At 35.9% G+C, this 24,365-nt stretch overlaps 7 protein-coding genes across 7 annotated transcripts; 3 read left to right on the top strand and 4 right to left on the bottom strand.

Moving 5' to 3' along the window:
* Nucleotides 1-1,315: 1,315 nt before the first annotated feature.
* Nucleotides 1,316-4,379, top strand: PCOAH_00019340 (SICA antigen; the record flags this gene model as incomplete). Its single annotated transcript, XM_020058743.1, has 5 exons — nt 1,316-1,366; nt 1,526-2,145; nt 2,272-2,407; nt 2,620-3,441; nt 3,993-4,379. 5 exons carry the CDS (start codon nt 1,316-1,318, stop codon nt 4,377-4,379), a joined length of 2,016 nt encoding a protein of 671 aa, XP_019914526.1.
* Nucleotides 4,380-4,385: 6 nt separating this feature from the next.
* On the top strand, nt 4,386-4,657 carry PCOAH_00019350 (hypothetical protein; the record flags this gene model as incomplete). Its single annotated transcript, XM_020058744.1, has 2 exons — nt 4,386-4,507; nt 4,552-4,657. The coding sequence occupies 2 exons, from the start codon at nt 4,386-4,388 to the stop codon at nt 4,655-4,657; spliced, it is 228 nt and encodes a 75-aa protein (XP_019914565.1).
* Nucleotides 4,658-5,249: 592 nt separating this feature from the next.
* Nucleotides 5,250-6,688, bottom strand: PCOAH_00019360 (KIR protein; the record flags this gene model as incomplete). The annotated part of the gene is made up of 3 exons (XM_020058745.1): nt 5,250-5,519; nt 5,732-6,547; nt 6,680-6,688. The coding sequence occupies 3 exons, from the start codon at nt 6,686-6,688 to the stop codon at nt 5,250-5,252; spliced, it is 1,095 nt and encodes a 364-aa protein (XP_019914448.1).
* Nucleotides 6,689-7,865: 1,177 nt separating this feature from the next.
* PCOAH_00019370 (KIR-like protein) lies at nt 7,866-11,682 on the bottom strand (the record flags this gene model as incomplete). Its single annotated transcript, XM_020058746.1, has 4 exons — nt 7,866-8,141; nt 8,322-9,044; nt 10,557-10,691; nt 10,840-11,682. 4 exons carry the CDS (start codon nt 11,680-11,682, stop codon nt 7,866-7,868), a joined length of 1,977 nt encoding a protein of 658 aa, XP_019914329.1.
* A 1,343-nt stretch (nt 11,683-13,025) lies between these two features.
* PCOAH_00019380 (Variable surface protein Vir7-like protein) lies at nt 13,026-14,621 on the bottom strand (the record flags this gene model as incomplete). The annotated part of the gene is made up of 4 exons (XM_020058747.1): nt 13,026-13,136; nt 13,227-13,276; nt 13,533-14,331; nt 14,592-14,621. 4 exons carry the CDS (start codon nt 14,619-14,621, stop codon nt 13,026-13,028), a joined length of 990 nt encoding a protein of 329 aa, XP_019914506.1.
* A 5,049-nt stretch (nt 14,622-19,670) lies between these two features.
* PCOAH_00019390 (SICA antigen) lies at nt 19,671-22,057 on the top strand (the record flags this gene model as incomplete). Its single annotated transcript, XM_020058748.1, has 5 exons — nt 19,671-19,709; nt 19,782-20,364; nt 20,613-20,702; nt 21,035-21,165; nt 21,689-22,057. 5 exons carry the CDS (start codon nt 19,671-19,673, stop codon nt 22,055-22,057), a joined length of 1,212 nt encoding a protein of 403 aa, XP_019914437.1.
* Nucleotides 22,058-22,342: 285 nt separating this feature from the next.
* Nucleotides 22,343-24,152, bottom strand: PCOAH_00019400 (KIR protein; the record flags this gene model as incomplete). The annotated part of the gene is made up of 4 exons (XM_020058749.1): nt 22,343-22,351; nt 22,625-22,873; nt 23,157-23,942; nt 24,141-24,152. 4 exons carry the CDS (start codon nt 24,150-24,152, stop codon nt 22,343-22,345), a joined length of 1,056 nt encoding a protein of 351 aa, XP_019914382.1.
* Between the last annotated feature and the right edge of the window lie 213 nt (nt 24,153-24,365).

Here is a 24,365-nt window from a genome sequence, read left to right on the forward strand (position 1 = left end):
GGCGTGGAGGGGAGGTGTTAGATTGTTAGGGGTGGTTGGTGGAAGGAAGGTTATTAGGTTAGAGGGAAGAAGAAAGGAAGCATGTTGGGGGAAGTGTGCAGGGGAGTGCGATTTAGGAAATAAGGCACACAGGAAGAAAGAAGGAAAAGGTAAGAAAAAAAAAAAAAAAAAAAAATGAAAGAAGGTAAGAAAAAAAATAAAAAAAAAAAAAAAATTGAAGGAAGGGAGGGTGGAATGTACGCAAAGGGATGAGGATTTAGGTGTTGAAAGCATTGTGCGGAGGGGTGCAATTTTGGGTGTTGAAGAATGTGTGCAGCGGGTGTAAATTTAGGTGTTAGGGTGTTAGGAAGAAAGGTCACTTCCTTTAGGTAGAAAAAAAAAAAAAAAAGGAAGGTAGGTGTACAGAGGGGTGCACCCTAAGTAAAGTTGTTAGGTGTTAGGGTAGACGGAGGGTGGTATTATATTGTTCGGGTGGAAGTTAATAAGTGCGCTGAAGGGTGCACTTAGAGGGAAGTTGTTGAACGAAATGTGCAGGGCGGGTGCATCTTATCGCAGAAGGGCATACAGGAAGAAGGAAAAGGAAGAAAAAAAAAAAAAAAAAAGAAGGAAGGAAAGTGTGCACAATGGTGCATTTGGGAAGGGGGTAAGTCGAAGAGAGGTTCCTACGGGTATTAGAATGAAAGGATATAAGTGGTGTGAGAGTAAGGTGTAGGGGTGCAAGGGAAGTTCCTAGGGGTATTAGAATGAATAGTTATGGGTGTGGAAGGAAGGTTGCTCACATTCCTTTTTTTAAGGAAGAAAGGAAGAAAAGAAGAATAGGAAAGAAAAAAAGAGGTGTTTAATTGTTTCTTTTTTTTTTTTTTCTTTTTAGAAAGAAATGTAGAGCATATTGTATGGAGGAAAGATTTTCGTCTTCTTTCTGATAACAAGTAAGAAAAGGAAAATAAAAATAAAAAAAAAAAAGTAATGAAGGTGTTAGTATTTTCTTCTTTTTTCTTAGAAGAGAATACATGAATTAAGAGACCTGTAGTGAGCGAATGAAATAGAAGGAAAAAAAAAATTACACAAGGAAAAATTAAAAAAACAAAAATAATCAAGTAAAAGACCCAATCTACAACCCCCCAAACCCAAATCCCAATCAACAAGTTCGACTAATTGTAAGGCTGATTGTAATGGTGATAGTGATTGTTTGAATGAGAAAGGAACAAAAAATTTCCAAGGTATTCTTTCATCATCATCATTATTTCGAGCACATGACTTACATACCATCTACTTGCCTTCCAGCAGGCACACCACCTCTGAATTAGACGAGAAAATGGACAACAAAGTGGAACAGAAAGTGGACGCATTCTTTAAGAGAAAATGGGTAAAAAATTATATGATTCCTAATTTTTAAATGTGGGAAAAAAGAGGAGGGAGAGATACAATAGGAAATTGTACTTTTGAGTACAAATTAAGTGAAATAAGCATTTTATTCCGTGTGTAGAACACCTATATGTATGCATGTCCTTTATCCTACTTTCAGAGTGTAGGTAAGGATAAAGTGTATGGTTTATTCCAAGAATTTTCTAATAAAGTGGACGAGGATGATAATACGAGTAATTTGGGGGTTGTGTGTAATCAAATTGCGGACAGTCCTGCTCCAAAGGAGAAGAACTTTCCCAAATGTTTCTGTAAGATTCTTATAAAAAATTTAGAGAAAGTAACAAATAGCAGCAGCACGTATATGTACAATGGTAAGGAGAAAAATGTCAGTGATATTCGACAGGATGCACGATGTGATTTATTAAACTTATGGTTATTCTTATATGTATTGAAATATAAGGTGCAGAGTGAGCATGTTATGTATGCATTCGAAGCAATAACTAATTTGGAAGATTTTTTTTTTATGAAACCTGAGGATTGTATATATACAGGTAAATTTACAATAAACGAAGGCGAGGAAGGTATTAAATTCAAAAATATTATTCAGTTCTTGATGAATCATGACAATAGAACCCTAATGGAGGCAATAGATAACGAGACTGCATGTAACACAGGGAGCAGGGCGGAAAACCAGGATAGTGGAGTTCCAAAGACGAATGTGGAAAATATAAGTTCCGAAGTGCAGAATATAGTTGAACAAGTTTTCGAAGAAATAAAGAAGTTGAGTCCCATATTTGATGAAATTGAGAAGGAATTAACGCCCAAACCACCCCAACCATCCCAACCACCAACATCCCCCACTCCCGTCCTTCCAGCTCGACCTCCCCCTCCACCACCCCCAAGAAGACCTTCCACACCAAGGCAGGGATCCTCAGGCAAAGACTGTAGCAAGTGTAGCAGCCTATGTGAACGCGCCAATTGTGTAGCACATAATTGGTTTAGGGACAGATTAACTAATGAAGGGACAGGAAGACGGGACTGGGTAAGAAGGGAACAATATATTTTCACTGTATTCAAGGTCACTCCAATGAACAGTGTACCTTCATATATAATTAAGGAAAAAAAAAAAAAAAAAAAAGAATAAAGAACGTCCCATGGACCCTATATGTGCACATGCACATGCTGAATATACATACATATATATTCCATTTCTTCCTTCTCTTTTTTTTTTTTTTTTTTTTCTTTTCTGCGCAGTGTATATTTTGGGGTAAGGGAGACGTCGGAAAAGTATTGACTGGCCTGTCTAATGCTATGAAAAGTGGGAGCGAAGCGGACGATAGTTTGTGTGAGGGCATTACAGTGCCAGCTGGTACGTCCTCAGAGGCAAATAAAAAAGCATGTAATTATATTGTTAAAGGCTTGAAAGACATATATAAGATTAGGCCATATGGGGGTTGGGCCGGGAAAAATGCTGAGGAAAAAAAGAAGAAGAATAACAACCAACAATTTTATCGAACTATGGGATGCATCAGCTTGAACTTATACGCAGATAAATTGGAGCAATTACAATCTTGTAAGGTAGAGGTTGGTATAAAACATGCTTTTGATAAAAGTTCATATCTTAAAGATAATACATCTCCCTGTAATAGTGATGGTACTTGCTTTGAATGCACAAGGGACTCATCCTATAAAGATTGCCCACTAAACGTGTACGATAATCTATGGTATCCTTTAACAGTAAATGGAAAAAAGTGTGAAGAGGACAAAAGAAATGTAATGAAAAAACTGGAAGAGTTGTTCAATGAGAATAAAGAAATAACAGAAACTCTAGAGCAAATATGTCCGGAGGATGAACAATCGAACGCTGAGATGCCGGAAAAAGGATCCAGTCCAGCTCCTCCACCTGGTCCTTCTGGTGCTGAGGGTGGAGGTGGGGGAGGAAGAGTAGATGAAGCTGCTTTAAAAGCACCCAAGGCTCAAGCACTTACTGAAAAGAAGGACAACCCCGTCGTTCCTTACCTCCCTCTTGCTCCTGCCACCATTGGAATCATCACCATGACTTACTATCTTTGGAAGGTAAAGAAAAAATTAGGAGAAAATATATTTTCCGCAAAAAAAAAAGAAAAAAACAATAAAAGGGTTTTAGGGTTCCGCTTTTAAGGTTCCACTTTTGAGGGTTTAGGAACAACCATGTGGCCTGCTATTTAGCTGCTCAGCGGAATAGCGTGCACCCAAAGCGTGGATGCAAAGAAAAAGAAGGACCTGTAAAAATACAGAGGAAAGAAAGAAAGAAAAAGGAAAAAAAGAAAAGAGGAAAAAAAAAAAAAAAGAAAGAAAAAGTGAATGATTCCGTAAGTGGATGTGGGATTTCGCATTTTACTGTCTGTATGTGTAGGATTTCGCATTTTAGGGTGTGTATGTGTAGGATTTCGCATTTTAGGGTGTGTATGTGTAGGATTTCGCATTTTAGGGTGTGTATGTGTAGGATTTCGCATATTAGGGTGTGTGTGTACAGGATTTCACATTTTAGGGTTTGAAGTAGTAATTACTGTTGGGTGTGAACAAACATTTCACGCCCCTATTAAAGAAACATTTTCTCCCTTTTTTTTTTTTTTTTTTTTGTTCAGTACTTTGGAATGCTTCGCAAGACAAGAAGACGTTACAGAAGAGCTTATCAAGTACGTGATCCCTGCTTACAAGAACAACTCCTTGCTCATGTCGACCAAGGTGGTCCACATGAATATATGTTAATAAAGGAACGCAAACCCCGTTCTACAGCTAAAAAAAGGAGGAAAAGGGAACGTCCCGGCCGTCGTCGTCGTGGTGTACGTCGCCGCATGATTATTGATATTCATTTAGAAGTCTTAGACGAATGTCAAAAGGGGCACACCAAACTGGTTCAAGAGGAATTCCTTGGCATTATTGTTGAAGAATTTATGGGAAGCAAATTTATAAAAGAAGAAAAGCTTCAAAATTCAGATTCCGGGTTTAGGGAGGAAAGACCTTCTTCCTAAGGAAAGATGTTCCTAAGGAACAGGTTTAATGTTCAGATTCCGGGTTTAGGGAAGGAACACTTTGTTCCTAAGGAAAGTGGTTCAATGGAAGGTGTTCCCATGGAACAGGTTTCGTATTCCGATTCCGGGTTTAGAGAAGGAAGACTTTATTCCTAAGGAAGGTGTTCCTAAGGAAGGTGTTCCTAAGGAAGGTGTTCCTAAGGAAGGTGTTCCTAAGGAAGGTGTTCCTAAGGAACAGATTCCAAGTTCAGTTTCCGGGTTTGCGGTTCCACGTTTAGCGTTTATGGAGGATAACTTTGTTCCTAAGGAACAGATTCCAAGTTCAGATTCCGCGTTTAGGGTGTAGTAAATATTTTTTTTTTTTTTTTTTCCTTTTGTATTGTACGAATATATATTTACATGTTCATGTGTAAGCGATATAAGCGGGGAAAAAAAAAATTTTCTTCCCCACTTTATTTTGATTTGTTTGGTAAAATTTTTTTTACTGATGAAATAAAATATGTTCATTAAATATTTTTTTCTTATAGCTTTTTACCTTCAAAAATTTTTCTTCTTTAAGCATTTTTTTTTGAAAATGTCAAGACCTTTTTCCGCATCCGCGTTGGGAGTACCTCCTTCCCTTGATGCAGAGTTATTCATACACATACAAATGTAGGAAGGAAAAAAAAAGGAAGCCAAAAAAAAGAAGGAAACAGAAAAAAAGGAAGAAGAAAAAAAACAAATGAAAAAAATTGTAAGAAAGGAAATAAAAAAGAAGAAAGTAAGGGGTGAAAGAAGGAAGAATGGTCATTTTTGCTTCTTACATTTGTATGGACCTGGAGCTCACTTATTTATGTTCCCTTCCTTCCTTTCCCGTTCCTCTTTCAGATGTTACATGCGACCATAACCTACATTGTTCCGGTGACTCGATGTATTATTTGTTCTTCCTCTGGATTGTCTTGTGTGCTCAGCACGAGAACGTAGGGTGGAATTTTCTCTGGAGACACCTATTGTGAAATTATCGGTAGTGTATTCTGTTAAAGTGTCTTCTGTGGACGCATCAAATATGCGTCCAGTTGATCTTTTCTTTCTTCTGTTGCTCCTTCTTCCTCCTCCATTTCCAGAAGAGTGGTTACGGAACAAGGAAAACCATGGTTTATACTGAAGGGATAGAAGGTTGTTAAGGGTGGTAGGTGGGTTGTTAGGTGGGTGGTAGGGTGGAAGGAAGGTTGTTAGGGGGAAGATGGTAGGGTGGAAGGAAGGTTGTTAGGGGGAAGATGGTAGGTGGAAGGAACGGGTCTAAGGAGTGTATATTAGTTATACTGTTAATAATGTAGTTCTTTTTTTTAATTTGGTACTATTACTTTACTTACTTTATATAGGAGGAATGGTGCACCTATTGTTGCTAAGGTGCCAAAAATGGAAGAAAGGGAGGAAGTGGTGGTAGCTGAACGAACGGCTTGGCTTATAGCTTCGTCCTTTGCCTTACGTAACTTTGTCTCTGCTTCATGCGCCCTGGCGGATGCTGCTTCCTTTTCCTGGTCCATCCTTTCTTGTACAGATTTTAATTTAGACTGCAATTTCTTCAGGTTCAAACTGATGCTGTTCCCATTGCCCCTCCAAAAATTTTGACAGTACTTATCACTAGGACCGGTTCCCCCTGCACAGTTTACAGCCCCAGGTGAATTTGCTGCTTCGACGTTCTGCAAGTAATTACCACATTTATCAACATCCAAAGGCGCATTGTGCTCTAATAATGTTCGTATAGCACCATAGTCATACCAGAAATCGAATAGTGTTTTTCTCTTAAGGAAGAGGTCCTTGTCAACTTTATCACATATATCTTTACAACCATGAGTCTTAAATATGTTGATTTCCATCATTTTTGTACAAATCTCACTTAGGTTATTTTTGAAGTTGTCATCTTGAAAAGTCTTAGATAATGTTTGCCCAATCCAGAAGTATAAGAAGTAACAGGCTTCCCTTGTGAAAAATCTGCCTTTTTCATATTCCCTGTGAACATAACATGCGGCGTCCAGAATTTTATCAGGTTGCTCTCCCATTTTGCCATTCAAAGTTTCCAGGCCACTTAATTGTGCGTTGCACTGGTCCCTATATGCATCTACGTTTTCCTCGAACATATTATAGTAATCCTGATAGGAAGGTAAGGTTTCTTCTAAAGTGGGCACCTATAGGTGTAGTTAATGGAGTATATATATATATTTATATGTGAATAATCCAATTCCCCTATTGCAACACACATAGAGTATTAAATAGAAGAAATAATGTATTCCCATTGAATATAAAATAGTTGTGAGTACCTCTTCCATTGTTTATATATATTTATGCATACTGTTCCAAAGATTTTTTTTTGTATTTGTTCATACATTTACTAAAATTTGAGTGTGCAAGCACTTATGCTTATTTTATAATGATCATGCATAGTGGAATGTTGGGAATTTTTATTTTTCTTTCTTCCCCACAAAAATTACACATGTTGTTCAATTAACAAATGATGATAGGACGTTACATATATGTTTCAAAATCATTACATATATATATAAATTAAGGAAAAGTAAGGAATGAAATGTACTGGAAGAGCAATATAAAAAAAAGGAGAAAGTATGGAACCCAAAATTTTTGGATGGTACTTTTTCTTTTTGTATATGGTACATTTGGGATTGTAGTGGGCTTCTTTGGAATATTGTACACTCCGCTTCCTTATTTTCAATTATTGTGTATATACGATGGAGAGTAAATTTTCTTTTTCGAGGAAATATTTTAGCATGCATTATGAGTTTGTGCTTTAAACTTATGCAAAGGATTATATTAAAAAATTGTCAGCACATGTGCCATATAGTGTACACATATCATATATGTACAATATGTATCCCTCTTCTTTCTTCCCTTTCCTACCTCCTTTGCAATGTGTACATGCAAGTATGTTTAATGAGCCGAATATGAATTTATAAGATAAGTAGGGAAAGAATCGGAAGAAGCATATAATATAATATAAGAAGAGAACTGTATTAATTATGTATGCAGAAAGAAGAACCTTCCCTCTTCCCTTTCCTTACGTGCACTATATTCTTTTTTAAAAAAAAAAAAAAGAGGATCTTCATTATACATCTATCATTTTTTCTCTTCCTTCTTTCGTTTTCTTTTTTTTTAAAACTGTACACATTATATTTTTTGTACATATATATTAATACACTTCCTTCTAATTCATTAGATTTCAAAAAATTTTGAGAGGGTTAATGGCGTTCAAAGTATTAAAGGAATTAAAAAAATTAAAGGAATTGAACGAACTCAAGAAATTAAAGGAACGAAAAAAAAGATGGAAGAAAAAAAAAATAAATAAGAAGAGAGAAATAAAAGCAAAATAAGAATGGAAAAGGAAGGTCACCCTGCTTTCACATTATTTTTCCAACTTTGCGATTATACATGTTCTTGGAAGAGATGGGAAGGGAGTGTAACGCCCATATATTCAATGTTCTATGTAACGTTCTACATACGTTGATAAGCAATATTATTTCTTTGCCCTTGCTGTTGTTGCCGCTTATTTGTTCTTCTTCCGGACGGCGGGGCTGAATATTTTGTTACGGAATCTGCTATTGTGGAATTATCGGTTGTTGTGGAATAATCTGTTCCATATTCTGTAGAAGAATCTGTTAATGTGTCGTCATCAAAGTGATATGCACTGGATCCCTTCCCTCTTTTGTTCCGTATACTTCTGCTGTTTTTCCCAATTTTGTTGTGGAGCCAAGAAGGTAGGAGTTTATACTAAATAAAGGAAAGAAAGGAGGAAAGGGGAAAGGAAGGAGGTGGAAATATGTATTATATATATGTGTATGCCTACATATATGCACACATATATATATATATGGTATATATATTTATATATATGTACATATATATGATATATATATGAAGTACATATATTCTTATTATAATGTCTATTACTTTATATAATGCATAACCAATAACAGGTAATCCTATTGTGGTGGCCAATGTACCAGATATTGCAGCGGCGACGGAGTTGCTTGGACAATCTGGTGTGTGTTTTAATGAACATTTTAATTGTAATAGTTCATCATAAGCACGTTCCTTAGCCATTTTCTGAAAGTCTTTACACCAATAATTCTCATTTCCTCCCTTACATTCTGTGCTTAAACTGTTGTAAGCTGAAACAACTTTTTCCAAGTAATCGACATAAGCTTCAGTACATGGGAATTCTGGAGCCTGGGAACTCTTTACGTGCTGATCTATAGTTCCATAATTCTGTTTGTACTCATATACTGATTTCATACTAATGAAGATGTCCCGCTCAATGTTACTATATAAGATGCTACAATTCTGATTAGAACAAGTGTACCCTAAATTTTCGTAAACTTTGTTCATAGAACTTGGAAATGAATTGCTTCCTACTGTAGTCCTTGGTATTTTATCTCCTAACCAATAATAGAAGAAAGTACAAGCTGGACTGCTTGATATGGAATGTTCGTCAAATATAGTTTTGTCATACCAGGCCTTTACAATCTTCTTTGCATTGTCTGAGCCACCAACATGATTCTTCAATTTATCCTCTATTCCATTCGGGATGCCATCACTAGGGCAGGAATCATTGGCCCCTTCAAATTTATCATAATAACTTTTCCTGGAGGGTAAATTCTGCAAACATGAACTCTGTAAATGTAATTAGTATAGGATGAAATATATATAAATGCATATTTCTATATGCTCCTTTTACACTTTATTTACATTATATATGAACTACTATTTAAGGAATAATGTATTGTATTTGTAGTAATGTAGTTCCATTTTGTATAAAATACAAACGAACACAAAAAATGTGCAGTATTTTTCCTTACTTGTGGTGCCATTGTACCTTTTTTTTATGTGTACATATTTTTCTGTATATATGTGGATGAAATTTTTTTTTTTTCAAATATGTGCTTTCTCCCACATGTATATATAATAAATATGTGTAAAAAATTTTATCTGTTCAATAAAAAACTACTAAAGGAAAATGCATGTTGAATTTAAAATTTTTGTTTGTCAAAATGCATGTACTATTCAACCTCTAACGGAGGGGGGATGATAACAAATTATGTATGCACATATATATGTGTATTGTATGGAATCATCATCCTTTCCACATATAAAGGAAGAGAAAAAGAAAAAAAAAAGAAAAAAAAATTGAAAAAAGTATGTGCGCGTACCCCTTCCCCCTTTATAATAATAATAATACATAATAATATATAATAATAATATACAATAATATTAATAATAATAATACCTCCTTCTCCTTTGGTGGTACACCCACCACCCTTCCTTCCTTCTTTTATTTCGTGAGCGTTCAATTTTTTATAATTTTTTCCTCTTTTCCTTTTTTCTTTTTATTATGTATACTGTGGGCAATAGGTTCATATTAGCAATGAGCATTAGGCTCCTTGAGCTTTTTTTTACCCCTTTCCTAATGCAGATTCTATTTTTGCACATATATATGAATGTATTACTTCTAATTTTTGTTCTTATTCTCTATTTTATTTTTTTTTTTTACTTTTCTTTTTATTATTTTTTTTTACTTTATTTCTATTTTTTTTTTTCCCTTTCTGTATTGTGCTAAAGTGTTTACGTTCACGCTTATTCAGTACAAATCAAAGGAAAAAAAAAAAGAAAAATACCCTTTTTTTTTTTTTTTTTTTCATCCCTTCCTCCTTCACGTCACTTTATTTTGACTTGTTTTGGTTTGATTGGTTTGGTTGGTTCGTTCGTTCGTTGCGGATATATTTTCTTTTTTTACACCAGGACGATCCAAAATATATGTTCATTACATTTTCCTTTAGAACGTTTTTATTTTTGTGTAATTTTCTTTTTTTTTTCCTTTTTTACTTTTATATATAAATAATTATCACATTCTACACACACAACATTATACATGGTCATCCATGCACACATGGATGATATTATGTATTATCGTGTATGATTATATATATGATTATGATTATGATCATGATCATATTTGATCATGGATGATTATATATATGTGGAATGATTATGTATATATATATGAATGATCTACATGGAATGATAACGTATGTTGTTCTTTCTTCGTTGATGTTGTTGCGTTTTATTGTTTGTTCTTCTAGGTGGTCGTATATTATATACAGTAGAAGTGTCTGCCCTAGAACCTACTGTTGAAACATCTGTGGAATATTCTGTTAGGTTGTCTTCAAAGTGGTGACGTTGAGTGGACCTCCTTCCTCTTCTGCTCCTTCCAGTGCTGCTATTCCCAATTTTGTTGTGGAACCAAGAAGGTAGAAGATTATACTAAAAATAAAATAAAAGGAAAGGAGTGGAAGTGAGGGGTAGAAATATGTACTGTACATTATATATATATACAACTATGTATACATATATATATAAATATATATACATAGTGGTAATTATAATTATTACTTTCAATAGTAATTATTACTTTGTATAAAAAGAAAACGGCGATTGTAGGAAGTCCTACTGTTAAAGCGAGTCCAGAAAAGATGGCTGGGATGTTTACTTTAGATGGGGAAGGTGTCTGTTCTGTTGTGGACACTGTGTGCGATTCTTCTCCTGAACATACTTCCTGCCTACTTTCAGCTTCCACTTGTGGAACGTCATTCCTCTCTGCAAGTATTGATTGACAGTACTGTTGTAGTAACTGTTGTGGGTCAAGTTTGTCACTACCCTCCCTTATAAATGTCCCACAAACGGACTTTTGGAAGGAGTTCCCTTCACTTTCACTTCCTATGCACAATTCAGTGTAAGCTTTAGAAGCCTTCTCCAGATAATCTTTATATGCGTTACAGTATGTAGCTCTATTTTTTGATAAATTTCCTTCTATATTATTATAATCATAGGAGAAATCATATATTATTCTTCCGTTATGGAAGAGGGTCTTATCAATATTACTGTTGTGATATATATTGTCACATCCTTGTCCAGGCTTAATTTTCCCCAATATATCATAAATATTTTTCATAATGTCTTGAAATGAAGCAGAGGTGCTTACATCTGTCCCATCTTGCCATATTTTATCACCTAACCAATAATAAAAGATACTACAGTGTGAACTGTAGCGTGCGTTACTTCCTCCCGTGTGAAATGCGTAGCACCATGCTTTTAATATTTTTTCTACTTCGTTCTGAACCTTAGTGTGTCCAGTTAGTGCGATTTTCAGTTCACTCTCTGTATTTTTCGGTTCAATATCATAGTGGTTACAATTATTTGCGGCATCGTTAAATATTATATACGTTCCTTCGGATGGTAGTTGACCCACGTACATGCCCTATAAGTGGGAATATATATGTACGTATATATATTCCACACATATATTGCCCTCTTTTCAGTATGAGGATGAATGTTTAATGCAGTTTTTTTTATATTTATTACTGTCATGGCTTCTTTATGTTTGTGTACATATTTTTTACACAATTAATTTTGTACTGTAATGTGTTTCTGCTCCTATGTATTCATACATGCATGTCTTCATATGCAAATTGTGCAAATGTACAGGAATTTACGCTCGCTTATTCTGCAGAATGATTATGGATAGGCATGAACATGTCAAATATTTTTACTTATTTATTTTCTTTCCATTCCTTAATATTCCTTATGTAATGGTTACATTGTTATATCATTGCATTGTTGTATTTTGTATATGTGATTATTTGGAGTGTCGTGCTACTGCTATTCACACTATTCGAGTTATTGCTCATATATAAGAAAGTGTTAATTTTTCTTCTCCTTTTTCCATGATAAAAATTTCAGCATACGCTACTAGTGAATGTTTTATTGGTATTATTTTAAAAGGGGAGGATGTTACTAAAAATTATTAACATACCATATTGCGCACAGTTCATATTGACGGAGGATGTTTCCCCCTTCCCTTTTTTGGCAGAAAAATTTAACAAATTCCAAAAAATTCTACTATTCAGATTAAAAACAAAAAAAAAAAAAGAAAAATCCCGTTACATATATTCTTCGTTCCCTTAATTTAACAGTTTTTTTGAATAGTATAACTGATCGATTGGAAGCACTGTAGTACTACTATTACTTATACCATTCAATTATTACGTATATAATAGTGGAGTACAATATTCTTTTTTTTTTTTTCTTTATATAAATTTGAACGTGCGCACACACATCCCTTACCATATAAGAGTAGTAAATTCCTTTTTCAATATGCCATCCCCTTCTTCTTTTTTTTTCTTTTTTCCTTTTATTGTGATTACGTAATAATAATAAGTAATAATAATAGTAATAATAATAATAATATAATAATAATAATAGTAGTAATAATAATAACCATTTTTTTCCCATTTGTTAAATATAATTCTTCTTTATTTCCCCTTTATATGACTTTCGATAAGTACAATGTATGAGGAACTTATTTGCATGTAATATATGTATATACATTGTGTGCCATTTTGAGTTACTCCCCTTCCCTTTCCCCTTTTTTCTTTTTTTTTTAATTTTTTACTTTTTACTATTTTTCTATTATTTCTTAACTTTTTTTTTTCTTTCTTTTGTGTATTGTATGAAGGTGTTTACATGTTATTTTGCAATTGATATGAATCGAAAGGAAATTTTTTATACCCTATTGATTGGTTAGGGAAATCTTTTTTTTCACCTAGGGATGATAACGTATATTTGTCCGGTGATGACTTGGTGCAGTATATGTTCCTGCTGCTGTTCTTCTTCTTTGAGATGGCCCTTCAAATATGGTAGATGCTCCATCTGTGGAATACTCGGTGGAATATATTGTTGAATTGTCTGCTGTTAATGTGTCGAGGTCCCTTCCGACGGACCTTCCTTTTCTTGTGTTACTTCTATTGTTCCTCCTTGTTCCTCCTCCTTCATTTCCTGAAGAATGGTTACTAAACCAAGGGGGTAAAAGACCGTACTGAATGAAGAAGGGGACGAAAAAAAGGGGGGGGACTATGTACACATATATTCCATATATATACTGTATGTATATAATTATATATATCTGTATGTGCATATATATACATACACATATATGTATGGACATATGTATATATATGTTATATATATATATATATATGAACATATATGTAGGTGCATATACATATATGCATTTATATATAGCTCTATTATAAGTGTACTTATTACTTACCTTATATAAAAGAGAAGCAGCAAATCCAAGTGCTCCTATAGAAAATATAGACGAAATGGTGGTGATCATTGCTGTGTTAGTTTTAGGTGGGGCATATTTTAATTCTAATTGGACGTCTTTATAGATTGTAGTTCCCTCTGATGATTGCATTTCGCCTTTTTTTAAAGTGAGTGGGTTTTGTTTCTTATTGTTGTTGTTTTTCGTTTCAAAAATATTTTTGAATTCAATACAATATAGGTCGATTTTGCCATGGCAATCTTCACTTACAGCACCAAAGGCTTTGTGTGCTTTTTCAAGATGTTCGTAGTACTCCTTCTCACAGGAGTAGTTATGAAGTTGTAGTTTCTCTTTTATGTTTTTGTAGTCAAAAGAAAAATCAAACACAGTTCTTCTTTTTTCGAAGAGATCCTTAGTGATGTTACTATTGTCTTTGTACATATTTTTACAATTGTCACTAACACCGAATTCGGAAAGTGCTTTGTATATGTCACCCATAACCTCTATGAATTTTGTACCACTCGAAACTCTATCACTTTTCCATGCAAAGTCCCCTAACCAATAATAGAGGGCATGGCAGAATGCATCCCGCACTGATTCGTCCGACTCATCCTGCCTTTTTGAATGTATATAGCAGAGGCCATCTGCAATTTTTTGGGCTTCACTCTTAATTTCTTGGCATGCCTTTAATTTGGACTCCACATTTCCTTTTTCATCAGTATAAATGCAGTATGATGAATTTTCGCCGAGGTCCTTATAGAAACGGATCTTTGAATCTCGCTTCTCCCAATCCCCTACCTGTAGAGGTGGTGGTTGGAAGTGTAGGAATATGTATGTATACATAAATATATATGTATATATATATATGTAGTTATATATGTGTATATATATGTATATATATATGTGTATATATATGTATATGTGTGTTTTACACATATGTATTATTTCATTTCTTATGTACTTTTATTTTTTTTATTTCTACCACAATGTAAGCATAAATTATAGTATTTCATTCCACATGTATGGAAATGTGCACTCCTTGAATAATGTAAGGTAACCTTTAGGAATTGATCTCCTCCTCCAGCCATTGTTAATGTGTTTGTGCGTGTGTTCGTGTGTGTATATATTTCTTCCGTTGTATATATGTATATAATAAGTTTATATTCGAAGTTGTATGTGTGCTGTTCTTCCTTATGTATGTTTATACATATTCCTTATACAGGAGTATGTATGTATTAAATGAAAAGGAAGGTTATAATATAAAAGAAAAAAATTGTATTCACTATATAGGAAGAAATATATATATACACTACGACACTAACAACACTTTTTTTATAATACACATTCCTTTCTTTTAATAGTGGGCCCAACAACAACAATAATAATAATAATAATACATAATAATAATATATAATAATGTATAATAATAACAATAATTTTTTTCCTACATTTTTATCCCCTTCTTCCCCCTCTTCTTTTTTTTTCCTTTTTTGCATGTTGGACTGTGTTGGAAAGGAATGCTGGAAGGGTGGATTTTTTTTTTTTTTTTTAGGTGTAAGGGTGATTAGTATGCAGGTTTTTTGGGAGGGGGTGGGAGAGAGTGTGTATGGGGGGTTAGTATGCATCTTCGTGTGTAGGGGGTGTTAGTATGTATTTGTGTAGTGGCTGGGGGGGGTGTTACATTTTTTTTTTTTTTTTTTTCTCATAAAAGGGAATAGAATTATTAAGGATGTTATCATCATAAATTGTATAGAATAGAACTAAAAACCATATCGCTCCTGATTCAAATTACCATAAATCCTATATGCATATTTATTGTGCACATTTTAATTACTTCTTTCTTTTAAAAAAATATATATTTGTACACACACACTCAAAAAAAAAAAATTATAAAAAATAAAAACATCGCCACTTTTAAACATTCTTTTTTTACATTAAAAAAAAGAATAAAACAAACAAAAAAGAAGCAAAAGTAAAAAAATGGCTCCTTTTACAAAACATTCAATACTCACCTGTACCCTATCCTTCCTGTTTTTGTGCTTATGGCAACATCCCAACTACGTAAGATAAGAACTGTTACACCTATAAAAAAATTCGACGCACACACATTTATTATAACTAACTTCTATGGTCCTTATTAAAAATATAAAAAGAAAAGGAAGAAAAAAAAAAAAATTTTCCACGACCATAACAACCTTCCTTCAACCTACCATCCCTAACAACCTTTTTCTTTTATTTTAGGTGTGCGCTTTAAGCTCATCATCCAAGGGTGTCGAAACTAAGAAGAGAAGTACCACCCCTGGTATGGGTGTAAAAACATCACTAAAATCCAAGTGGAGTGATGATGATACATCATACCAGGATGACGTCCCTTTACAGAAGGAAAGAATAGACGCTTTCTTTGATCAGAACGATATAAAATTATTTCACCGACTCCATGCAGCAAGAAGTCGGAAAAATGGTAACAATGGAAGCCCCCAAATGGATAATGAGGGTGCTTCCTATCACCCCTTTTGGAAGAACCGTTGCCACTCCGGTGCAATAGACCGCTCTTTGGACAACACTTGCTCCATGGACAGTTCCAGTTCCTCCATGGAAAGCACTTACTCCATGGAGAGCAGTTCCTCCATGGACAGCACTTGCTCCATGGATAGTCTCTTTGAGGAGCGAAGTGATGACTATCATTATGATGATTATTCAACAACACCACATATAAAAAATGGAAAAGCAAATAACAGAAGAAGAAATGTGTTATTCCAACCTAGGGAATTCCAACCCATGAACATTCGACCTAGGGGATTTCGACGTAGAGGACTTTTTAATAAACTGTTGCATGCTATAAAAAGAAGATTATGGACAAGAAAAGGGGAAGCATTCCTGTCACCGTTCTTTTCATCACCTATCGTATTAACTCTTTCCGTGTTATATTTTTTAGCTTTGTGTTGTGTTGGTTTAATTGTGGCCCTTTCTATAGGCAGTCCACCACCACCTTATCCATGGATGACAAGTGGATTTGCCATTGTTGCTTTTATGGTATGTATTCTTTTGAGTGTACGTTTAGGAACAAAATGAACCGTACCAAACCGAACCAAGCCGTTTCGGAGGAACCGTTAACTGAACCGTGTCGAACCACACTGAACAGTATTGAACCGTTGTTAGGGGTGGAAGGAAGATTGTTAGGAGTGTTTGGTGGAAGGAAAGATTGTTAGGGGTGGTTGGTGGAATGGAAGGTTGTTAGGTGCGTTAGAATGATTTTTTAGGTGTAGAAGCAAGGTTGTTAGGTGGTTTGTGTTAGGCGGATGGAAAGGTTGCTCGCTTTTTTTTTGAGAGGAAAATATTAAAAAAGTAAAATAAAAATGAGAAGAAAAAAAGAAGAAAAAAAAGGAAAAAGAAAAAAAAAGGAATCGAGCATAGTGTGTAGGGGGGTGCAGTTCTTTCGGGTAGGAGTAAGGTTCTGTTAGGGGTGGAATGGAAGGAAGGGCACTTCCTTTAAGGAGAAAAAAAAAAAAAAGAACAAAAAAATGGGGAGGGAGGAAGGTGTGCAGCTGGGTGCAGATTTGGGTATTAGGCGTGGAAGGAAGTATGAAGGAAGGTGCACCTGGAGGGAAGTTGTTGAAGGAAGTATGTACAAAGGTGCACGATAGGGAAGATAGCCACAGAGAAAGAAAGAAAAGGAAGGAAAACAAAAAAAATAGAAGGAAATAAATAAAAGAGGAAGAAGAAAAAAAAAAGGAAGGAAAGTGTGCACGATGGTGCACTTAGGGGTTGTAGGTGTAGGGAAGGTTCCTAGGGGCATTATAATGAAAGGGTATAAGGGGTTTGTGGTTATGGTGTAGGGGTGGAAGGGAGATTCATAGGGGTATAAGGATGAGGAGTTATGGGTGTAGAGTGTAAGGGTTTCAGAATGAAAGTTGCTAGGGGTATTAGAATGAAGGTTTAGGGGTGTGAGTGTAGGTTTTAGGGTGTGTGGGCAGGGTGTAAGGGTATTTGAATAAAAGGATTAGAGGTGTTGTGTGTAGGTGTAAGGGTATTAGAATAAGAGGGTTATTGGTATTAGAATGAAGGGTTAGGCGTGTGAGGGATAGGGTGTAAGGGTATTAGAATGAAAGGTTAAGTGTGTTGAGGTAGGGTCTTACTAGGTTAAGAAACAGCAATATAGCATGCTATTTTAATGTTTAAGGGGGTTGCACACCCGAAGGTTGTAATAATGAAAGAAAAGAAGAAAAACGAATAGGTAGAAAATTGAGGAAAATAAAGGTTTAAAGAAGGAAAAAAGGAAAAAGGGAAAGGAGCCCTTGAATTAAAAGTGAACTATTTCGTTATTATAGGAATATTCTATAATAATATTCATAGGGAAAATATTTACGTATTTTATCAGCTCCATGTAAATTCATCATGCCGAAGCTATTAGTGGACCTACTAGTAAAATGGGTGGAGAAGAGGCAAATACAGAAGGGAGAGGATTTTAAGGTATGAAGGAAAGAAGGAATAAGAAGAAAAGAAGAAATAAGAAGGAAAGAAGGAAAAAGAAGGAATGAGGAAAGAAAAAAGGAAAGAAGGAATAAGGAGGGAAGTAAAAGAAGGTGTCTAAAGAGGAGGAAGGGATGAAGTGGTCTAAGGAGGAGGAAGAAAGAATGGGTATAAGGAAGGAAGGAAAGAAAAGAAAGATAGAAAAACGAAAGGAAAGAAAGGAATGAAAGAAAAAAAAGGAATGAAAGAAAAAAAAGGAAGTATGGTTCTAGATTTAGGGTTCAGCGAAGGTGGGTTCCGGGTTAAGGGTAAGGTGGAAAATAGGTGTCTTGTGTGGAGAATAAGTGGAAAAATGGAGAATAAGACTTCGGGTTCAGGGTCTAGGGTCCAGGGAGTACAAGTATGGGTTAGAGTATTAAGATAGGGTTTATGATATGAGGGTAGGGTTGAGGTTGTGAGACTAGGGTGTAAGGGTATTAGAGTGAAGTTTGCGGGTGTGAGAATAAGGTTGAAGGTTGTTAGAGTGAAGGTTCACGGCGTAAGAGTAGGTTTGGGGTTATTAGAATGAAGGGTTCAGGGTGTGAGAGTAGGGTTCCGGATGTAGAAGTGGGTTCAATGATATAGGAGTTAAGGTTCAGCGTGGAGAATTAGGTGTTCCGGGTATAGAATGAAGGTTGAGTATGTAAGAGTAGGTGTTAGGTTATGAGGATAGGGTTCATTGATTAGAGTTCAGGGTTTAGAGTTAATTGTTTAGTGTTCGGATTTAGGATTTCTGGGTTTTTGCGTATAGGGTTCAGGGTTCTGGTTTCAGGGTTTTTTATCCTGGTGTTTAAAAAATAAAAGGTGTTTTTGAGAGAGGAGATCTCCTCGCAGACAAACCAACCTCCGATAATTTAAAAGAGGAGCCTGCCAGGAATATTTCCTCGCAGACAGGGCAACCAGAAACTGTGTCCAAGCGGACAAGGGGAAGTGGAGAACTAGACAAAGGGGGAAAGGAAACCGGAAGAAGGGAGGAAAGGAAACAGGACAAGGGGGGAAAGAGACCGGAAAACCGGGGAAAGAAACCGGACAGGGGGATTCAACCAGGCACCGCGTCCAACCGGATAAGGGGTAACCGGATAAGGAGCAACCGGACAAGAAGCAACATTTGGAGTGCACCCTGGAAAGGGTGCATGTGGAAAAAAGAAATAAGAAAAAGGAGAAGGAAAGAAGAAGGAGAATGATGAAAAGAGAAGGAAGGAGGAAAGGAAAGAGTAAGATAAAAGGTAGGTTGAAGGAAAGGAGAAGATGAAAGAAGAGGAAGGTAGAAGAAAGGAGAAAGGAAGGAGGAAATGGCAGGAATGAAAAGAAAGAAAGGAAAGGAAGAAAAGGAAGAAGATGAAAGAAGGAGAGGAGGGTAGAAGAAGGAAAGAAGAATCTACCCTACCACCACCACTCTTTCATACGCACACTCCTTCCTTCAAACTCCTTCCCTCACTCACTCAATCCGTTTCTTCCTGTCTTACTTCCTTCTTATAGTTGTAGAGTGTAACGATGGTAACTTATGTAAACGTGCACAATGTGTAACACAAACATGGAGTAAAATTAGATCACATGGACGCGCAGAGAAGCCAGAGGTCAGAAGGGGGCAGTTTATATATTTTTTCCTTACACTCTAACAATACACAATGAATATAAAAAGAGCGAAATGCATGTTCGAAGGAAATGTGAATTAATACTTTGTACCCGTATTAAATATATATATGTACATGTTCCCCTCTCCCGTCCTACATGTACAGAGTGCAGTTTGGGTTGACTTCCCAGATATATTGGAAAAGCTGTCTAAGGCTATAACTGATGAAAGCACAGATGATGATGGTCTGTGTGAAGGCATAGCAAAGAAATCTAGTGGAAAGAAGGATGCAAATAAAAAAGCATGCCAACTTATTGTTAAAGGTTTAACGCATATTTATGGTATTGACTTGTCTCATGATGAGAAAGATCAGCAGAACCCTTTTCTGAACCAATGGTTTCAACAAACTATGGCATGTCTTTTATTAAATGCATTCGCAAAACAAATGGAAGATAAGTGTCCTAACACGAAGGATAGCATAAAACAGGCCTTCGGATTCATGAATCAAATTAAAGGAAAAAAATGTGAGAAAACTTACCCATGTGTTCCCTGCCAGAGGGAAGAAAACTATGAAGGTTGCAAAGTAGGTGAACAGAACCTAGGGATCAAGTTGAAAGAATTATTCGAGAACAATAGCAAAAACAGCGAAATAGAACAAACTCTGGAGGACATATGTAAGCAGAATGCGAAGGCGCAGTCTAAGAGCCCAGAAACTATCACAAACCAAGAACAGCTACCCGATGAAACAGGTAAGGAGAGTGGAAGTTCAAAAGGGGATGAGTGTGTGTGGGGGGGGGTTGTGAACTTTCGGAAATGTCGATAATAACAAAACATGCTCACCCCCCAAAAATGGAAGATGATCCTGTTGTGTGCCTTGGATGATTGAGTCTGGTGGTGCGTGCTCATATTCAGGTCGACATTATCACAGATTCTAAGGAGAAAAAGTTCATGTTACCAATGATCCCGATCCTTCCAATCATGGCCCCTTTCCTTGCAGAAACCAGTGAAGATCCAAATTCAAAGGGATCCGGTGAGGACACCTCCCTAAATGGTCCCGAAGCTCCGGCTCCTCAACCCAATGATCAAGGTAATATTACTTCAAAGGAAGGAACATTACCTTCCTAAGAGAGAAGGAAGGGAAAGGGAACGAAACCTTCCTCAGAAGGAGGAAGGAAGGAACGGAAGAAGAAAGGAAGTGAATACTTCCTTTCTTTACACCCTTTCATTCTACCACCCCCAACAACCTTCCGTCTACCACCCCTATGAACCTGCACTTCCTTTGATCTTGCGCAAGAATTGCGTGCACCCAGGAAAGGGTGCACCTACAACATTTTAGGGTCATACTATGGCACTGAACTATATGAAAACAACACATCCACCCTTCCATTTTCTTCCTTTCACTCACTACTTCAACTTCAGAAACTGCTCTTGCAGGACCAGCTGCTCCTGCCCAACTCAGTCATCGGATAAACCACGCTAAACTTACTTCATACCTTCCTCTTGCTCCTGCCGTGCTTGGTATTTCTATTATGAGTTATCTCCTTTGGAAGGTAAGAAAACAAAAGAAAAAAATAATATTTTTTCCGCGAAAAAATAAAAAAATATATATACTTTTTCGGAAAGAAAAGAAAAAAAAAAAAAAAAAAAAGGGTTTAGGATTCCGCGCTTAAGTTCCGCGTTTCAGTGTATTGGATTTCGCATTTTAAGGATGTTTGTAGGATTTCACATTTTAGGGGTGTATGTGTAGAGTTTTTCACAATTTAGGAGTGTGTTTGTGTAGGATTTCAGGGTTTAGGGGTGTATGTGTAGGATTTCCCATTTTAGGGTGTGTGTATGTAGGATTTCCCATTTTAGGGTGTATGTATAGGATTTCGTATTTTAGGGTGTGTGTATGTAGGATTTCGCATTTTAGGGTGTGTGTATGTAGGATTTCGCATTTTAGGGGTGTATGTGTAGGATTTTACATTTTAGGGTTTGAAGGAGTAATTACTGTTGCGTGTGAACAAACATATCGCACCCCTATTAAAGAAACCTTTTTTTCTCTTTCCTTTTTTTTTTTTTTTTTTGGTTCAGTATTTTTCCCTTGTTGGTAAGTCAAGAAAACGTTACAGAAGAGCTTATCAAGCACGTGGTCCAACAGTACAAGAACAAACGCTTGCTCATGTGGACGACCAGGCAAATGGTCCACATGCATATACCTTAGGAAAGGAACGCAAACCAAGATCAGCTCGAACCAGGAGGAAAAAACGTGCCGTTCGTCGCCGCATGATTATTGATATCCATTTAGAAGTCTTAGACGAATGTCAAAAAGGGGACCTACATTCGACGAAGGAGGACTTTTTTGAAATCATTGTGGAAGAATTTATGGGACTAGGGTTTAGGGAGGAAGACTTTGTTCCTAAGGAACACGTTCAAAGTTCAGATTCCGGGTTTAGGGTGTAGTAAATATTTTTCCTGTTTTTTTCGTATTGTACGGAAGTCTTTAGGTTCATGTGTATGTGATATAAGTGGAAGTGAAAAAAATTTTTCGCTTCATTTTGACTTGTTTGGGATAATTTTTTTTTATTCCAGATTAAAAAAAATGCTTATTCATTCTGTTATAAAATTTTTTAACTTCATAAATTTTTTTTTTGTTTTTTTAAAATACAAGAATATTTCTTTAAAGAAGGTGAGCAACGTTTTTCTTTTTCCGCGCCAGCCACTTGGGAGTATTCTTTCCTTATGTGCTTATTCAAACTTACAAATGTAGGGAAAAAAGAAAGAAGAAAGAAAGAAAAAAATTAATGAAATATGGAGAAAAGAAGGAAGGAAAAAAAAAAGAAGGAAAGGTAAAGAAAGGAAGAATGGTCATTTTGCATCTTTCCTTACACTATATATATAAACTGTGCACAGTGTTATTTTGTCCCTCCCGCTCTTGAGCGAAGGGGCACACACTCATTCAACATTCCAAATGAGTGTTACATTACAAAGTGTTACACAACGGCGGTGTTACATCCGACCGTAACTTACATTCGTTCTTTGATGATGACCTGGTGTATTATTATTTGTCGTATTTGTTCCTGCTCTTGTTCCCCTTTTGGGTGGTGATCTATCATATATGGTAGACATTTTTGTGGAATCTGCTATGGTTGAAACTGTTGTGGCTGAAGCTTCCGTTAATGTGTCGAACCCATTCCTGATGGTGGATCTTCTTCTTCTATTACTTCTTCCGCTGCTTCCAGAAGAATGGTTACCAAACCAAGAAGACCATGGTTTATACTGAAGGGAAGGGGTGGTAGGTGGGTTGTTAGGGTGGTGGGTGGTAGGGTGGAAGGAAGGTTGTTAGGTGGTAGAATGATGTTGTAATGGTATTAGTATGATTTTGCAAGGGTGCTGGAAGGAAGGTTGTTAGGGGTGGCAGGTGGGTTGTTAGGTGGTAGAATGATGTTGTAATGGTGGTAGTATGATGTTGTAAGGGTGCTGGAAGGAAGGTTGTTAGGGGTGTTATATTTTTAGTATTTCAATTTTAATTATAATTGTAATTATGATGTGCAATTATTACCTTATATAGAAGTAATGGAGCACCAATTGTTCCTAAGATGCCGAATATAGAAGAAAGGGAGGAAGTGGTGGTGGCTTTATTTCGGGCTTCGTTTGCTTCACGTTGGATCTTTTTTATTAGTACTTCCATTTCTTGGTGGAGATTAGCTATATCACAATGTACAGCATAGGTAGTATTGAAGTCTTTACAATATGATTTCACGTTATGGCCGGAGTCACCTGTGCACTTATCCTTCATGGTTTTGCATGCTGTGGAAAGGGTGGTCCAATAGTTGGCCCATTCCTTTGCGCAGGAGATAGCAGTTGTACCTAGTTCCCTCTGTACCTCACTATAATCGTGGTAATAACCGAACACTCCTTTCATTTGCTCGAATGTAGTTTCGTCTATTTCTTCGTACTTAAATTTACACTTCGTTCCACTAGTGCAGGAAGAAGTGTTTTCCAGCGTAGTGTAAATTTTATCCAAAATCTCCGAAAGTGTTTTACCATTTAAGTGAGGCCAGTATTTGTGTCCGAACCAATAATAAAAGAGGCGGCAGGGTGCATCCCCGTAATCCTGTTTCCCATTCTGCTGACATGCGTATAAGTAAGCGTTGTCGATTTTTGCAGCATCATCAATAATTTTCGTACAGTGCGAACAGGTAATCCCTAATTGGGACTTTAATTGTGCAACACCACTACCTTCGGTACCCCCATCACCGCTATATCCCTCCGTGTTACTCTCGAAATTTGAATAGAAAGAGTTATCTAAGGTTAATGTCTCAGTAATTGACCCTATTCTACACGTCTGCCGAGGTGGGTGTTATGTGTGTGGGACATATATATACCTTATATATATATATATATATATATATATATATGTGTGTGTATATATATGTATATTTTTCCTTTATTTTACATGACAGCATGTATAAAATGCTTCATGCTCATTATGCTTCCTTTTATACTGTACACAAAAGGCGGACAAACCTGTAATGGTCATTACCTTCTCTGCCATGTTTTATATGTGTACACATATATTTCTTTGTATATATTTTTTACTTTAAATATTGCTTATATATTTAATATAAAGAATGTATGCAAAAATTTTGCCCACTTTATGATTGTAAGTGTATGGAATGTGGAAGTGTGGATGAATGGTAAGTGTGATTGTGGAATTTTCATTTTCTTCTCTAATCCTTTTGTGGTATATATAAACATTCTTCTTTGT

This window comes from Plasmodium coatneyi, chromosome 8, assembly GCF_001680005.1.
Source record: "Plasmodium coatneyi strain Hackeri chromosome 8, complete sequence".
In the NCBI taxonomy this organism is placed as follows: domain Eukaryota; phylum Apicomplexa; class Aconoidasida; order Haemosporida; family Plasmodiidae; genus Plasmodium; species Plasmodium coatneyi.